Source organism: Amblyomma mixtum, chromosome 2 (genome assembly GCF_055824585.1).
Source record: "Amblyomma mixtum isolate Tamu chromosome 2, ASM5582458v1, whole genome shotgun sequence".
NCBI lineage: Eukaryota > Metazoa > Arthropoda > Arachnida > Ixodida > Ixodidae > Amblyomma > Amblyomma mixtum.
Window position 1 is genome coordinate 224,496,437 of NC_143013.1, and position 18,474 is coordinate 224,514,910.

General features: G+C 46.3%; 2 protein-coding genes across 2 annotated transcripts; both read right to left on the reverse strand.

The window, feature by feature from the left end:
• Positions 1-563: 563 nt before the first annotated feature.
• Positions 564-1,722, reverse strand: LOC149362761 (sulfotransferase ssu-1-like). Its single transcript, XM_089569808.1, has one exon. It carries the CDS (start codon positions 1,506-1,508, stop codon positions 564-566), a length of 945 nt encoding a protein of 314 aa, XP_089425934.1. The 5' UTR covers positions 1,509-1,722.
• A 15,379-nt stretch (positions 1,723-17,101) lies between these two features.
• Positions 17,102-18,088, reverse strand: LOC149362762 (amine sulfotransferase-like). The gene has a single exon (XM_089568375.1). It carries the CDS (start codon positions 18,083-18,085, stop codon positions 17,102-17,104), a length of 984 nt encoding a protein of 327 aa, XP_089424501.1. The 5' UTR covers positions 18,086-18,088.
• Between the last annotated feature and the right edge of the window lie 386 nt (positions 18,089-18,474).

Consider the following 18,474-nt stretch of genomic DNA (forward strand, 5'->3'; position numbering starts at 1 on the left):
AGGCCATTCATTTTCAACCTCCTATGTGCTGGTCTTAAAAAAACACCTAACATGCCTAATGGCAAGCATCCCAAATAAAACAAAATGATGAAAGAACGTATGGATGGGATCTGAAGTTCTTTTCTTTTTATTCTCAGCACATTACAAATATACAGACAGCCTGCTTTGCTTGTCACAAGAACCAGACCATCAAGATGCTTGACGTTAAAGACATGACAATATATGCGACTGTCCAGCTCTTAGCCAGTGGAACATAAAAGAGGAGCAGAAGACATCTGTTTGGCGGCTGTTGCGATTTCATCTGAGGTGAGCTTCAAACATATGAAAATAACTGTCCCGGCGATAAGTCAATAAGCTTTTCGTAATGCTAAACCAGCTCTCTTCAGGTTATCATTCAAAGAACTGATATCTGAGTATTCATCCTCATCATAACTACATGCTACTAATCCAGTTCATTTCCGTGTAATCAAATGAAGAGTTTCGCTTTGCCGTTTATTGGCCATCACTATCTACCTCGCTTTTCGGCTATAGGGAGAAACTATGGTCCGGTCCTCGTTCGAGACTCAGGACAACGCTATCGTCTCTGCTCGTATGTCCTCCCAGAGGTCCATGAACGAGGCCTTCGCACATTCTGCTTGTATTTTCTTTTCGAAACGACTCAGCAGCTCAGGTGTGAAGTAATCCTTCCAGCTGCCTACCTTGGCTTCTTTCACCAATGCGTATTTGCTCTTGTCTGCGTCGACACCATATTTGCTCTGCAAGATGTTTCGCTTGAACAGATCATCCCATTCAGGAACCTGGTTTCCCTCTAAGTCGAGTACGACGACCTTTCTCATGTGTTCTGCTTTCGACCATTCCATTATATTCTGAAGCATTTGATTACTTTCCAATGCCTGGCCATAACCCTCGCCAAGGAAGTAACTCAGTCTGAGTACCACGTCCCTGTTGTTCTTTTGAAGCTCTTCATACGTTATAAAGAAGACGTTTGACTCACTCTTCAAGGCGTATCCTGACACAACGTGTTCGAAGTAGTCCCCGTAACCGAGATCACATTCGATGAAAGGATCGAAGAACTCTTCGAAGCTGCCGTCTTGAAACTGGCTGATAGTGAGTTCTGTAATCATGTGGTACTGCGATACGCAGACGTCCCACGGGTTGCGAGCCATGCATATGTATTTAGCCGCTGTGTTCATGGTCTCCCGTTGAAGTGGCTGATGCGTGGCGAAGAGCCTCACGGGGAGTTCTGAGTTCCAGTTGGTGCAGTCCATGTATTCGATCGCGCGAAAGTTGCGCGTGAATTCACTGTAGTTGCTAATTCGCTGACCACCATTGATGATCAACTGCGTTATGTATTGTATCCAATGCGACCCACTTTTGGGGTACGTATGTTGCACGACATCGCTGTCAGCGGCGCGGAATGACAGACTCTTTCTGAAGATTTCAGGCTTCACCCAAGGGCATCTCGGCACACCGCCAATGACTTGGCGGTAGGGTCTTCGGCCTGACATCGTCGCAAAGTCCCAGGGGGTTGACGTCCTGAAATTGAACCATACTCTTATGTTTTGCACCCGAGTTTCTGTATGCTTAGTCGATATGTACTGCCATTGCAATAAAAGAAATATAGCAGGACGGACAGCCGGCTGACACGCTGCATCGGCAACGAGCTCATTTGCCTTTTAACTCTCACAGCTCATGGACTCAAATTTTCGTAGGTAGAACTAAATATGCATCGGTACAATGTGCGCACGCGATTTCCAGTACGAGCGGCCCAGTTTACTAGACTGCTATTTCTGCGATGACAGAAAAAAAAAATTATTGAGAGGGAGTTTACACTCCGCATTATTCAATCCGAAGGCACCGCCTTAAAGCAAAACAACGCGAAGGGCGAAGATCTGATTAGAAGGAGCGGAACCAAGAATTAACCTCGTTTTATGCAAAGGAGCATACAAAACGTATAATCATCAATATGCTTCAGTATGCATCACGCAGCTGTTGAACCAGGCACTTCATCAATAACACGCAACATTCTTAACGTTTCAATTCCGCCTGGCAGTACCTTCTTAATATAAGCACCCAGAAATCCCACTGTGAAATTATTATAGGGAGTAGAACATGCGATAGCATCAAAATCAGGCTCTGTCTCGCACCATGATTCCCGTCACGAAAGCTGACGGGAAAGAGGACCAAGCCCTGCAATAGGGGAGGCAAGGGACAGAGGGCGCTGCGGACGCCAGTCGACAGCGCTCTCTCCGAGCGGCTCTACGTAATTTATCGGGCAGGCCGACTAGCTGTCTTGCTTACTTCTGTGTGCCCGCACATCGGCTGTACGTGCGCTCTAGTTCTTTCTCGCTTGCGCTTGAATGCCCGCGTGAACGAAACGCTTTCCTCCCAAGCTCGTGGTTTTGAATAGGGGAGCTGATAAGAGGGGCATTAAGCAAACGACGCAAACGCATGCTGTTCTCGTCAAGCCCATTTTTGTGTCAAAAGTGAATACCACAAGGTATATGAAGTTAAAAGTGAACTTAAGTGTATACCTTCCAAGGAAGCTGTGGCACCTATGGGCGTTATTTTTTTTTTGTGGCTTCTTATGTACTTGCTGAGCTCGCTGCATTTGCGTTCGCCGTGTGTGCTGGTTACACTATTCTGTTTCTTTCTAGAGCGAGAGTTCTAGTGGTCGTGGTACAACCTCCTATTAATATGTGGCTAAGGAAATCACCCCTAATGCCTCACAGGGTCACTCCGAACTTTACTGCGTAATGATATGTCCCAAGCTATGGTAGTATGACCATGTTATCATATGACTATGACCATTGGGTATCTGACCTTGACCTTTGGACTTGACCTTCACATTTGATTTGAGGCAGTGGAGACCATGCTTAACAGAGCTTTCGCTCGTATAGCTGGGTTCAAGCCCCGTTGAACCCGAGCCATTTTTTCCCCTTTGTCTTGGAGCGGTGTTTCAGTGGCTTGTGCTGGAAAGCTGGGAACCCAAAGTCGCAAGTGGGATGTAGCCGCAAGTCCATTTTGGCCAAATAGGAAAACATAGTTTAGATACCGGTATAGGGTAATGAATCCCAGGAGGCTGAAATTAGAGACTTTAGCCCGGGCGTGCAGCTGGTGTGGAGAATACAGTTGCGCATTGCTGTTACTATCGTTGCCGTACATGCCGAGCCGCTATTGCCGTAGGATCTTAGTTATGTAGATAGCGTATTTACAGCATTGTGATTCATCCGGAACCCTTCAGTAGGGTGTTGCCCAGACTGTACATAACGGGGGGGGGGGGGGTCAAAAGTAGAGTCCCCCCCCCCTCATGTCCCGGCCCGTGCCACGCGGGCAGGTGCCACCTGAACAAACACTTTTGGTGTGGAAACCAACACAGTGGGCTCGTTTCGACACCGGACAAGCTTTGTTAGGTGGCGCCCCTACTCAGAGTGGCAGAAGTCGGAACTTGGAGGAGGGGTCTTACTTTTGCCCACAGTGGTAGAGCTGGGATATTAGCCTCACAAACCACTAACCTGTCAAAGCTTCGATGCGCTTCGATGGGCCACGTACCGATACTATGCTGCCGCGGTGGAAAGGGCCGCTATTGCACGGCCGCTCGGTGCTTTCGTCGCGCAGGCTAACTCCAGCTTTGCTATTGCGATGCAGTGCGCCTAAAGGCGTCAGTACGGAAAGAAATGCGCGGCTCTTGCTAATACCTTTCTTCTTTTCACTAAGTCACCGGTCGCGGGAAATTTTGCCTCATTGCCTCTCATGCAGGAAACTTTGCCAAGGTCTAGAGTAACGCCACTTTACAGTGTAGTTTGAACCACCAGAGGTGGCAACCGTCTAGATATGGGGCCTTGTTTCTGTAGGTGAAATGAAAACGCGACTAGATTAAGATAAAGTTCTTTCGCGCTGTCAAATTTGTTCATAGAGTTTGTATGAATTTTTGGCTACTTAATATTCGAGATCCTTACAAGTCTGCGCCTGGCGCAGAAGCCTTATGCGCACATAAAACTCCATGGGGCGTGAATTTCCCAAAGGCGTGGCGGGGGCTGGTCTGCTAGAATTTTTTACACGGGCGGCTACCTTTCCAGTAAGGCGTTGGCTTCCTGTTTAATAGTGGCAATCATCCTCGCTGGTAGCGTGCTGGGGTTCATAATTACAAAGCATCTCAAAATATGCCTGTTTATATCTGGAGTAAAATTATGATTGTTAAATTTATGTTGTTTCGAAATCATACTACTGCAGTAGTATATGTTATGCGTTACTGTCCACTGACGCTTCAACTAATATCACTGTCACGCGCGTCAGTAGAGGAATCCCGCTTAGGGGTGCAGCGAGCGCTGTGTGAATGTGTGTTTCAAACCAAGCTCTTATGCAGCAGCCTTGGAGGGTAGGTGTGTTTGGGGATGGTTTTTCCCGAGCCCCGTCGACTATCAGATGGACGGACGAACGAACGGAGCGCCACACGTTTTTGTGCCGTGTTATGCGTGTGTCAAATTTGACAGCAGGACAAGGAGACGAGTCAAAGACGCTACTGAAGAGAATGTTGGTCAGTGTGCTTTGCGATGTATTGAAACGCTGGAGTATTCCACGAAACTCGAAAAGAGGGCATTCTTTGTTAATGTCCCAACTGTAAGCGTTGCCGCGCGCGGGAGGCGACGAATCGTCCCTCCTCTATGTCCCTTATTTCCCGCTGGATGCAGATGCCTTTGCGGCGTTCCTGGACCAACAAGTCGGATTCCGCGACCGCTTCGCAGGTGACAATGACCGCTTTTTTGTGCACTCTGAAATGAGGCGCAAAGGTAGTAAGACATGGGAGGCACGCTTTGTCGAACAGGCTGTGTTCGTCTGTCGACTGCGCATACGAGCGTCTCCGGGGGTTTTCAGCGATCACAAAAGGATGAAGCAGTGTGCCTCGGCGATGGGTTTTCTACGAAGTTTTGTATGTTCTATGCTTGTAATTTGAGAGTCTGTGCATGTGCTGAAGCGTGGGAAAGCGACGATGTTCGGCAAGCTAGCAGAGAGTGATATTTCTTGTGTAGTATTGGATGAAAAAGACATATTTTCCCCCATATCTTTCACTGTTGTGTCGTTCTTTCCTCAACCTTTGATTGAAAGAGTGTGTGGGAAGTTATCCAATTCGTTGGTGACCCCACTCAGGGGGGCGAAATAGGGGATAAAAGAGGCTGTTCTTGAGCGACCAGAGGCTGATTTCATCAGGCCTCGCAAGTTTTCTGGAAATAGTTTTCTTGCGGTTCTGCTCTGTCTTATCTTTTACGTGTAAATAATTACTCAAGCTTTTCCCAAGTTGTCTTCGAGTAATGTCACTGAACAACTCGAACCGGGAAGATGTTCTGAATTAAGATTCAGAACATCTTCGCGGTTGACTTTTATCCATCTCGAACCATCTTTGACATTATCTTTGAAATTATTCAGCTCTCAACACCAAGAAGAGGGAGGGTAGGAACATCACAACTATCTCTTTTAGTGAAGATTGCTGTAAGCGTTAGATTCGCAAACAAACTTCATTCGCCTTTAGCAGAAATATTCATTCGCATAAATATAAACAGCAAAAAAGCACAAAGGTTGCAGTGCTGAATTAGAGTCTAGTGCTTCACGAACGAAATTACGAGCTTCCCCAAAACGCCGCAAAACGTTTTGTTTTGCCGTTGTCGATCCTTATCGGCGCAAAATAACCACTCCTTGTTAGAATCAGTGAACATCCGATTTACAAATAACTAGGGATCATTAGGAGCCCACTACTTTTTTTTTGCGTTTTCGAGGAACCTTAAACGATCTTGTAAAGAGGGGTTGTAAATAACGTTTTCAACGGAAAAATGCGAGCACTACAGGTGTTTTTGGACTGATCAATGGTTTTTTTTTGGAATGATGGTAGTGATGCAAAACTATCGGAAAATTGACTATCGATTGTATTTTTGAAGCTATCGATAGTGTAAAAAACTATCGATAGTGCTACTATCGATAGATTATCGATAGTATCATCGATAGTATTACTATCGATAGTGTTGCTATCGATAGTATTACTAGCGATAGTACCGCTATCGATAGCGACGCTATCGATAGCGAAAATGTCGATCGTAAGAGTATTGGTAGTAACAATAATGATATGCAATTTTGACCAGCGATATAACCAAAACATTTGCGATACCTTATCGGTTACACGGCCTCATGAGGCTTAACGTCCCAAACAGACTCAAGCAGTGAGGGATGCCGCAGTGGAGGCACTGGTACATTTCGGAAAAATACCTGGAGTTGCATCCGATGAAAGAACAAGCACTGGGAAAGTTCGGAAAAATACCTGGAACTGCATCCAATGAAAGAACAAAGAGCACAAGTTGTGCTGGCTTACACGGCACTATCGTGCACTGCAGACGTCGTCTTGTTGACGTAACCGCTGCAGAAATGCTTTTCGTACACATGCTTCGCAACTAGGACATTCGCACGCTAACATTTTATCCAGTAACTTTTGCGTACGGAACGTCTGCAGAGCTCGGTGACGCGTAGGCCGCGAAAACGGGCGAGTACTGTTTGTTACTCATACCATCACCTGCATACCACACACTCGGGAAACCAAGTTTAGGGTGCAGTTGGTACACGTGGTTGATTTTATAGAATAGATAGTACGATATATAACAAGTAGGATCCATACGTCTATCGAAAGTACTATCAATAGAACTATCGAAAGTACTATCGATAGTATTATCGATGCTACTACCGAAAGTACTAACTATCGATAGTACTATCGATAGCGCGCTGTTGATAGTACTGTCCATAGTGTTTTTTACCATCGATAGTTCGATAGTGCCTTAACTATCGAAAGTATCGATAGTACTATCGATAGTTTTGCATCACAAAGTATTGGACATGGATTATTGAGAGACAGGTTTCGCTCAGCGTGTACATGGAATTGGTTTTTCTGAGTGATAACGACCACGGTGTGGCATGCGATTTAATAACCTTTTCATGAAAAAACACCGAACAATTGGTCACTTTGCTGATTTGGTCGTTAGGGACACTCTCTTTACAGTCGTCAGCACGCTGGTCTTGAGAGCTGTAACGGTGTGCCGCGGAACAAAACGAAAAACGAAACCTTGGTTCAGCTGCTCTGTGACTGGTATAGTGCATCTGACTTGGCAAATGGTATGCCTACGCGCCTACACTCTGGCGCCAGCAATATCTGTAGAACCGAGTACTTGCCGGAAACTTTCCTTTTTTGATAGGGCGGCATTCGGGCGCTCTAGACAGGCGGGCTGATGACTGCAGAGAACAGGGCCACTGATATTTACTACTTGCAATGTACTTGATAACGAGAGCTCCGTAAAGGTCGCTGTTGGAGGGGTTACCCGGGATCCTTAGCTGCTATTTTTTTTAGCGTATTTTGCTTTCACTATCTCTTCGCTTTGCTCTTCTCGCTCGTACGAATAGGTCCACTGTGCAATAAGTATTATTTTGCCCCCCAAAACGACCTGACCAGCATGCGTACTTCCAGCAGATGTCACGAAAGTTGGGTTTTCATGAGGCTTTGTCCGAAAGCGAGTCAGGCTATTAGGAGCGCCGTAGTACAGGGCTGCGGTTAACTACCTCCACCTGGGTATCTTTAACGTGCACATACTTCGCATAGCACACACTGGCCTCTAGCATTTCGTCTCCATCGAAATCCGACCGAAGCGGCTGGGATCGAACCCGCGACTTTCGGGTCAGTAGTCAAGTGCCGTAACCACTGAGCCACTGCGGCGGCTCAAAGGCGAATAATTTTTATGCAACTGTCAATGGGATGAGGGCTAAGCTCCGCTACGTGCACTTCAAAACTGATCGTGCACTGCTTTGCAGCTTTTACGTACGCACAATCCGAAAATAGCTGTTCTGATCTTTATTACGGTTTCGTTCGCAGCAATAGCGCAGTGCGAGAGCGAGCAAATAGAGTGATGGCTGTCCACAGTTGACTTTAGAAAATGACTCACAAGCGGCGCTGAGCAATGTAAGACGCCTTTGTAAAATCTGGTTTCACGAAAATTCAGTTAAGGGAACTAGAAAGGAACTCAGGCTATAGGGACGTCGTGGTGGAAGGTTGCGGATAATTTCGGCCGTCTGGGTTTTGTTAATATGCACTGACAACGCCCAGTACACCTTTACGAAAAGTAGGTGTGTATTTCTAAGATCTGCGTCTGCGTCGTACATTACGCTATAGGTGCTCCATTTTGATTAGCTTTGAATAACAGGTCTCTCTAAATTGATTATTAAAATTAAATTTTAACTGGTGCACCGCGGAATAATTTGATCATGCTCAGCTAAATAGAGATAAAAAAGAGCGCCTAAAAAGTGGTCATGGCACCTAAAACAGAATATCAGCAATTACGTATAAACAATAAGAAAAACTTTTGGACGAACCGTCCTTGAAATGTCGCCGCGAATGCGAACAGAGCATATCCACTTGTCTGCCTGGGAAGTAGAGGCGCTGTCCACGGATTGCAGCCACAGCGCAGCCAAGTGCGTCTTAGGTCCACAAACAGGTCCCATATAACGTCTTGTAGTCTAGGCTATCAATAACCCTTATCTGGAAGTGAACAAAGGCCGACAGGACAAGGCTGAGCGGCAGTCTTGCTATATGTGTCTGCAGTACAAATATGTCGTCAAGGATAAGCGAACAACATCTGCGACAACGACTGTGACAAATCAATAAAGCTCGTCTGCTGCTCGCGCAGGGTGAAATGCTAAAGGAAAAGAGTTGTGGCAACGGTTATGATGAGAATGTATGGATATGAGTGAATCCTCGTGCTCGGATGCGTGTTTGCTGTTTTAATCGTGAGCACCTTCGATGGTCGTCTCTCCCGTTACGGTTAGTTTGTTGCAAATATTGTATTCGGTTCATTCGTTTGGTTCAGGAATTGTTTGTGTTTCAATAAACCTTATATTAGGCAATTCCGTGTCCTTGTGGTTATGTGATGCTTCAGTTTGGCGTCCGGAAGCTGCACGTGGGATGTTAGTAGTGGTTATGGGCTCGGTACTATCAGATGTTTGCTGCTCAAGCACAGACTTGTCTATTATTTCCTATAATGCAGTGTTTTCAGCCATTCTGTACTTAGGGCTACACCTTGACATAGCAAACAGCCTTGACATAGCAAACAACGAAAGTCCTATGCTTGAAGATCTTCATGATACGGATTTGACCCACCGATTCTGTAAAAAAAAGGCAGCGCCTATCTACTAGCCATTAGACACCACAGACCTTCTTTTTATCGTGCTCAGACTCCAACCTTGCAGAAGGATGAGCTGCGTGCTGTGCTTACTCCGTGAAAATACTGAGAAGCATTTGCTATTGTCAACCGGCTACTGGGCGGTCATTTAAAAAGGTTGGTTTGGTTTTGTGGGGTTTAACGTCCCAAAACGACTAAGGCTATGAGAGACGCCGTAGTGAAGGGTTCCGGAAATTTCGACCACCTGGGGTTCTTTAACGTGCACTGACATCGCACAGTACACGGGCCTCTAGAATTTCTCCTCCAAAGAAATTCTAGCCGCCGCGGCCGGGATCGAACCCGCGTCTTTTGGGTCAGCAGCCGAGCACCATAGCCACTGAGCCACCGCGGCGGCGCATTTTAGAAGGGTTTAAAAAGGGTTTAAGGCTTGATACTGTCACGTAGGGCTGACGGCAGTCTCGCGTGCAGGAAGAGAGCGCAAAGGGCTTCCAAACGAAACTCTAATAAGCTGGCTTGCGCCCACAAAGAACTGAATCACTTGGTAACGGCGTAGCAACAAGTGTCCTCGGCGTCGTCGAACAGAATCTCCGCCGCTGTGAGCCGTGTTTCAATTTAAAGCCGATGGCAAACTTACGAGATATGACGTGCAAAACTGCCACAGCAGTCTGGAACACGAACGGAAATGGCGATTTAGTGCCGACATTTCGGCCGGGGACCGGCCTTCGTCTGAGAATGCAACTAAGCACACAGCTGAGCATACAGCCTTCCCAGACGAAGGCCGGGCCCCGGCAGAAACGTCGGAAATAAATCGCCGTTTTCGGTCGTGTGGCCCTCTTCGATATACGCGTATAAAGTGTCAATTTTACGCCATACGACTGTAGTCTTGAAGAAGTCCGCACCCTGGTCAAAACGTCCAGAATAAATGTGTGTTTGAGATGTGCCTACCTCACTCAACCTATATGTGTGTGTGTCTGTGTATGTGTGTGCACTTGCTGGCGTGTGCTACAGTTTAAAACGCGCGTATTAACCTTGTTAGCATTGTTTAACAAGGCGACAATAAGGGTATGAGGCCTTGACTTCATGGTTGAAAAATAACCTTGAAGCGAAGTGGGAATCGTGTAGGTACTGGAGCACGAATTGTATATTTGGTTCCATTTTAGACGATGCGCTATGCGCTGATCGCCAGAGACCAGGTTTTTTGACACGATGAGTGCCATTGATAAATCATAGGATGAAGCATTTAAACCGCCGCCGATAAAACCTGATTTAAGAAACCTGGCTGCGCCAATGCCTGCTATAAAGCGAGCATAAAAGCTTCGGAACGGGTGCGCCGGGACCTCGCTGTCTGCAAGCACCTTGCGCTGCTAGAGCGCGCTGGGAAGCGATGCTTACAGATCGCGTGCTATGTTTTAGATTTGGGGCACCTGCGCCGACGCACACTCCTCAGCTGCAATTAGAATACACCTGGGGAGCCGTTTCAGTGATCCGAAAAGTAAACTAAAGCTCAACGAGAATCCAAGCGAAGGTTCTGGCTATAAATTTTTCAGTAAGCAAACAAACTTGCTAATAGAGCAATCAGTTATTTAACTTCTTGCTTGGAGGTACTTGACCTCATTTGGCAAATGTATGGCCATGTGGTTTACATTCTATATATTTATGACATTTTCTGTCGTTTTCTGTTTAGGCGATGAAAATCCACATATTTAGCATCAAACGGCAGAAATGGGCTTTGCACTCTACGGTTGCTCAGATTTAAAATCAGAACTGGGCTATTTAAAGACGCGTAGGGCAGAGAAAGAGCAGCTGTGACCGGGGAACACTGGAGAACCTTTGACTGACAGCGCCAGCTAAGCACACAACTACATAACAGGAAACAAAATGCACGAAAAAAACATGAAAGTAATGCGCCTAAAATATGATAACAAAATATAGCATACCAAAGTGAAGAGACAGGTAAAAAATCCTATATTCAGGGCAGGTCAAAGCACTGTGCACAGCTGGTCTGTTGCTTATGTGCGAATGCCTGAAGCACCCATAAATCATGTCGCTGCGGATGCCAAACAGCTTGCACAGGGACAATGCAATGCAAGGCTCAATGGTGTTAGAAAAAGGATCGGTAGCGATGGGGGATTCAAAATCAGATAAAGAGGCAAGGTGGGGGTGGGGGAGGGCTGTTGCAGAGGGAAAAAAAGTGGTGGATCGGCGACAATGATAAAAAAAGGGAATATGAAAAAAAAACCGCTGCAACAGATGGCAGTTAAAGTGAATAGAAAGAGGACAATAGAAATTAAGCGATTAATGAATGAATGAATGAAAGTTTTGCGAGGAAAGGCAGGGAAAGAAAGCCGGGAATAAGCGTAGAGTGATGAGACCGTTATTCGTATTCAGACAGACTGACATTAGATGTCAAGAAAGATTGAGGCGGGAAATGATATTTCCCTCACCTGTTTTCCTTCTATTGGCCGTCCTAAGCGCCTGCGGTTAGCAAGATTCCTCCGGTGGTGCGTCGCAGATGGTGTTGCTTGCGAGTGCTTTGGCTGTGTGCGGGGCTTTGGCCTGACGTGAATCTGTGTATTTTTTTCCTTATTCATCTGTGTCGCTTCACTTCCGTATTAGCTTTTATAGGTCATTTTTTGTCCTGCGCGCTGAATTTAGTTGGCGCTGCTAACTTTCTTCTGATGTTTCGCTTATGCAACAATAAGGTTATTCGTCACTAATTTTTTGTGCTTCTCATTATTGTCGGGAATTTAGCTCGCGCTAAGTAATATCAAATACATGCGCTAAGAGAAAAACTGGGCAAAGTTATCAGCGATGTGGATAAGATAGTTAATGTCGTTTAAAAGTTCAACTCAAATATATACAGTAGCCAAGGTAACCAGAACGTTAATGAGAGAGGCAGTAGCGTAGAGCAATTGGATATCACGGCAGTAACTAAAAAGAAAGTAAACAAACCCTTCGGAGCAACGCAAAAGGGTAAAGTAGTTTGTGAGGGTCAGGTACCTCTACGTCTGATGAAGGATGGTAGGGAAATTGGGCTAGAAAAAGTTTCCACCCTGCATACGCAACGCCTTATGACCTCGAGTATGCCGGAAACGTGGAAGAATGCAAACATTATCTTAAATCATTAGAAAGAGGACGTGAAGCATTTCATAAATTGCAGAACATCAGGTTATAGTTAATTGCCTGCAAGGTATTTAGTAAAGGAACCACTAATAGAATCACACAATATTACGTCGAAACAAAAAAAAACCTTTTTATCCGATAATATCATTTGTTCCTCTTGAATAAAAATAAAAATCACAAAATAACTTAGGGAATTTACCGATTACTTTAGCGATCTGAAGAGATATGCCGCTAACTACGTATATTGGCCACACGACCAGATATTGTGCAAAGCCACTACCCACTGCCCCTATGGTACTGCTTTCCGAAAGTCTGTGGTCTCACTCTTACACAGTTCAACAACAGGCAAACCACACCACAACATATCATTCAAAAATATCTCGCACCGAAAGAAAATAATGGCGGTTACACTGAACATTTAAAAAAAAAACTTTCAAAACTGCAGTATATACGTTGTTGCGTGTCTTTACACCGGCTGACGACCCACGGCAACACGGCCAATTGTGCGCGGCAGCACGAGAAGAAGCGCGCCGGTTATAAAGCGAACGGTCTCGTTGATTCGGTTAGAGCAGTGCTAAGGAACTGGGAAAAAGCAATAAGACATCTTCAGTGCGCATCAATATTTATAACCGAAATTTATGCTGTGTGGGTCGCTGTAGCAAAAAATTGGGAGAGGCTCAGCTTGGTTAAGCCCGGAAATTGCGAAAGCAACTTCATCCGTTTCTTCAGCCCGCATCCGCCGTGTCTACCGCCGCTCTGCGTCGACGGTTGGTTGGTTGGTTGCGACTGAGAGAAAAATGAAAAGGAAAGCACAGGCCTGCCAACTGGCTCAAGCCGAGCTACCACCGGTGCCACGAGCAGATAGAAGAGAGTTGAAAGATAAGAGGAAAGAGAAAAATAGAGAGTAAAGATGCGCGTCGCAACAACCGCGTCCGCCGCGGAGCCGACGCTGGCTGAAAAAAACAGGTACACGGCCGTAGCCCGAAGGCTCGAGCTGGAGCTCTGTTTATACAACTGGTGTGACGTCACTCCGACCGCAGCGCTCCTAGCGAGAGAAGCTAGAGGCTCACCGCCCGCCGTGTCTAACGCCGCTCTTCGCTGACGAGCCGAGCTGGGGCCCTTTTCTTCCACAGATGGCGTGTCACTCCTACCGCAGCGCCTCTAGTGGGAGAAGCGAGAGGCTCACCGCCCCCCGTGTCTACCGCCGCTCTACACTGACGAGCCGAGCTGAGGCCCTGGTTTTTCGCAGCTAGTATGACGTCACGTCTAAGGCCACGCTAAAGGTCAAACGTGTCCACCGCCGCGCCACGCTGAAGGGCTCAAACTGTGAGCAGTAATGCTTTCGCAATAAAACCGGGGGGTGGGGGGGCTCATTAAGCCGGCCTCAAGGTCCAATTCAATAGCGTTAAGGGGTCCATTTAGTGGCTTAGGGTCCGCCTTGCGTATTACTTTAGAAACACGGTCGCTCTCTCTTTCAGATTCGTAGATCTCAGGGAATCCTGATACCAATCCTGGCGCAGTGGTGCAGCGCTTCAAGCGACGTGCCACTGCCCCGCAGGCGCCTGTTTGAAGCGCAGCCACCGGTGGGGATTGTGAGATTCAGGTTGCCCTCCCCAAGCAACTACTGGCGAACAATCAAGAATTAACTGTCACCTGCCACAAACGCAGCTAGTTTCCTTCTTGAGGAAGAATCCTCATTGAACGGTCTGTGCCCTAGGTGGCAGTGCTGCTAGTTTGATGTTACTGTTACCCACTAGAATCTTTCACGGAAAGCGCCCAAACTGGGAGCCGGGACACAAGTGTCGCTGCTCGCCTTCGTAGAATTGCACGGGTTTGGCCTCGGCTTATGAGCTCCGGCGCGTGGTCTTGTTCTGTGCTGCCAGGCACTGGTACTCAGTTCGTCACTGCGTGATGTAGGCGTCACCACCTGGGAAAGGGGCTGTGCGAGTTGGGATTAGCAGTGCAGTACCGCAAAAAGGCACCGCAATAGAGGGCACCGAGCTTAGAACCAGCTGCGCAGATCTCAGCAGTCATGGCAGTGCGGGAAACTGAAGGTGGCCATGGAGGCTGTTAGATCTGCGTAGCAGCAGCTTCAGGTTTCTACCTGGTAACAAACAGAAGTGTTTTCAGAACTTGTCTTTTATTCGCAATGTGTCTATGAAAATTTTCCCTGTCATTTCCATTACATCGCGTATGAAGGCCAATTATTTATTGCGACGTTGAGATCGATCGCTTCTGGAGCAAGTGATGATTGTTGGCTTTTGCTTTCGCGAGCAGCGGGTTTTTTTCTCTTCAAAGTACTATGTATCGTCTGCCTTAGATAATTGCTTTACGTAAAGCAAGTGTTCTTCAAATGTATATTATAATCGAACAATGTCGTGGAGTAGACCAAGCTCGGGAACGATGAAGTGTTTTTCATACGCTCTTGCCCGGCATTCCGTAAAGGGCCAACCTGAGAGGAGGCTCGAGGCATTTGCGAACCGCACGACACGCTATATTCAACACAGGCTATTTACTACTAGACCTTAGCGGCAATTCTGGCAGTTCTATATCTCAAAAAAGGTGGATGTTACTGCACTGTGAAAGTTTTTGTTTCTCCACTGTTCGTATAGGCACCATTTTTCTCCGCAAGATCACTTTTATTTTTCACCTACCCTGACGCAGGTAGTACGTTTTGCGCGAAATTTAGAGATCAGTAAACGAGCAAACCTACGAGCAACGAAGCGCGATCGTCCGCCTGTCTAACTGTTTGCGTCGCCGAGCCGTTCGTTGTCATAGCTTGGCACGCTTTCGATTCTGTGCGCTTGGGAGGAATTTGACTGAGCGAGGTAAAATTTCACATGCTCGTTTGCTCTCGGAACTTGTGTGCAAAGCATATTGTTCGCTGAGAAGCGCAGTGTAACAATTTTGCTTCGATCTATATCAGACGTCTTGCACGTTTCCGCAGAGCCCAGTTACCAACCGGTAACTGGGCTACCTAGGAGTTCACTTTCAGTCTGACCTAACTTGGCATTACCATATTAACACAATCTTAGCATCAGCAAATTGCGCACTCGGCCTTCTTAGGCGTAATCTCAAACACGTGCCTTCACACTTCAAAAAAACGTGCTCACGTCACGCTAATCCGCCCGAAAGTTGAGTATGCTTCTGCCATATGGGACCCTCTACAAGCTTACATCATGAACAACCTTGAATACCTGCAAAACCGTGCTGTTCGCTTCATCTTTTCAGATTATTCATGCTTCACCAGTGTCACAACATTAAAACAACGTGCCGAGTTGGAATCGCTATCATGTCGACGCCATTTCGCTCGCCTAACCTTACTTCACAAACTGTATCACCATCCCACCCTCCACGACGACTTCTTTTTGCCACACCCTGCAGTCTTTCCTGCGTTCATTGCTCTACGCGAAATCATTCATTCCTCACACTATAATAGATTGGAATAACTTGCCATCACACATAGCTACTGAGGTTAACCTACAATGGTTTCAGCATTCGTTAAAGCAAACCATGGACTAACAGATTTGGTACTTTTGTTGTATTATGTGCATTTACTGACTATTTTATTCTTCGTTATTTGTTGTGTTATTTGTGTACATTACTAGTTTTAATTCATTATTACGTGTATTTTGTTTCAAGTGCCTGTGCCATACTTTTATGCTTGTATCGCCCCCCTCCCCCCTATGTAATACCCTCGCACGAGTGCCCTTAGGTGTATTGTGAATAAATAAATAAATAAATAAATAAATAAATAAATAAATAAATAAATAAATAAATAAATAAGCAAGCACAGATTAAGTTAGAGAGTAAGGGACTTACCTGAGACTCTCTGTTATCTAGTGGCCCCGGCAAATGTATTCGGCATGTTCGGGTTTCAGCTAGGAAGCAGCGCACAGGAACAGCGGGGATCGTGCATTATACCCCGGCTCTTGCCGAGTTCTTAGCTTCTAAGCGTTATCTTGTATACTGCAAACTGAGGGCAAAAAACACTAGATATGCATAAGAGGAAAGCGCCACGACTTCTTTTAACTGGGGTCGTATTCTGCAATATGGAGACTGGAATTATTAGGATGATGGAAGCAGGCAAATACGACGTTTTCTACCGGAGGACAAAGTTCCTTCATAATATTTTCCGCTAGAAATAAGGTATGAGCGATTACAATATTTGTACTGCCAATTCCGTTTTGTGGCCGCGAAGCCTGCTACGCAGTAGCTTCTGTGTTGTCTTACAATTGCCCAATGGTGGGAAATACAGTTTTGGTCTAATGGAGTGAAAAACGTTCGTCCAACCGGTTGAACGCAGGCGCCAGTTAGGAGCGTTCGCTCGAGATTTCCTAAGAATGATAACACAAGAATACATGAATTGGCAATTGAGCCGTACATTTTATTATCGAGTGAAGGCAAATTAATTTTTGATTCGCTGGCTTCTGGGTAGTATTTTTATTTTCACTAATGTTAAAAGATAAATAGCCTGCAGCAAGAGGTCAAGCCATTCCGTTCAAAAATCTACTCAAGGCACGTTCAAAATGGCCAGTTCCTTCACTGCTGAGGGTGCGTATAAAAGGTGGTGGCAAACAGACAACGCCAGCGAATCAACAGTCACAAAAGAGATTTCATTCACTGTTGATATTTTGGACTTTCTGCCTGCTTCGCACCTCAAGTTGCATTTCTGAGTTTTCCAACATATGCAGAGGTAACTAGCGGCCTGTGAATGGAAGTATAGGCTTACAAAATCATACGAGAGTCTTGAATGATAAGAGGGCAGTCTTCCCTTAAGAGGACAGCAGTCCAGCAGTCTTTCCTGGGCGCCGGGAGAGAGCAATCGCTTCTTCACGAATGTCACTCCACAGGTGCATAAAAGAAGCCTTCTCTCCTTTCTCTAATATTTTCTGCTCTAGACGAGTCAGTAGTTCAGGCGTGAAATATTCCTTCCAGCTTCCTATCTTGGCACCTTGGACAACGGCGTACTTTGTTTTGTCTCCTTTGTAGCCGGACTTGCTTATCGGAGTTTTTTTGGTCAGCACTACATTCCACTCCTCACTGTCGACCCCTTGGAAGTCGAACACCACGACTTTCCTCATATTTTCTGGCTTGCACAATTCCAGAACTTTCTGCAGCGCCTGCTCGTCCTCTTCTAGTGCGCGGCCGTAGCTTTCGCCAAGAAAATGAGCCAGTCTGAGTACAATGCTTCGCGTGTCTTTCTTGAGTTCCTCGTACGTGAGAAAAAAGACGTTTGGCTCGTTTTTCAATGCGTACCCTGACGCCACGTGATCAAAATAGTCCCCGTATCCCACGTCACCTTCGATGAAGGCCTCAAAGAACTCCTCGAACGTGCCTTCTAGGAATTGGGCGACGCTGACGTCAGTCACTATGTGGAATTGCGAGACGCACACGTCCCAAGGGTTGCGAGCCATGTATATATACTTGGCTTCCGGGTTCATGGTCTCGAGTTCAAGTTGGTGATGCGTAAAAAACAACCTCAGCGGGAAATCTGGCTTCCAGTCAGACCAGTCCGTGTACTCCAGAGCGCGATAGTTGCGCGTGAACTCGTTGTATGTGTTGATGGGATTGCCTCTGTTCACAATGAGCTGCGTGACGAACTGGAGCCAGTGAGAGCCGCTTCTTGGGTACGTGCTCTGCAGGACGTCACCGCTGGAAGCCCTGAAGGTGAGACTTTTCCTAATCATGTCTGGATTAGACCAAGGGCATCTAGCCACGCCATCAACGATGAGGCGATACGGCCTACGGCCTGGCATGGCTGCGAGCTTGCGGCAGTGGAGGCTCTGAAAACGAAAGGGATTTACTCAGTTCAGGTTTGAAAAAGCATGCCCTAAAATGAACCTTTAGGCAGCGGCTTTTTACTGCATTCAGAATTTCACGATGAATGGGCGGCTCAAATTCAAAGGTGACATAAATAATGAAAGCTCCATTTCCATTTCCGATTCGGAAGGCACGTTAAATCAGTAGCTCTTAATGAGGCTGAAGGTGAGAACAGACGCAGAACGCATGATAACTGATTTACCGTTCAGGGAAGAAATGAAATTTTACTATTTTGTCGCTGGAGATACCAAGTGGAAATATAACTGTTGGCAACATCAGAAACACTGTAAGAGCTGCTCACAGTTTTCAAGTAGATACAAAATCG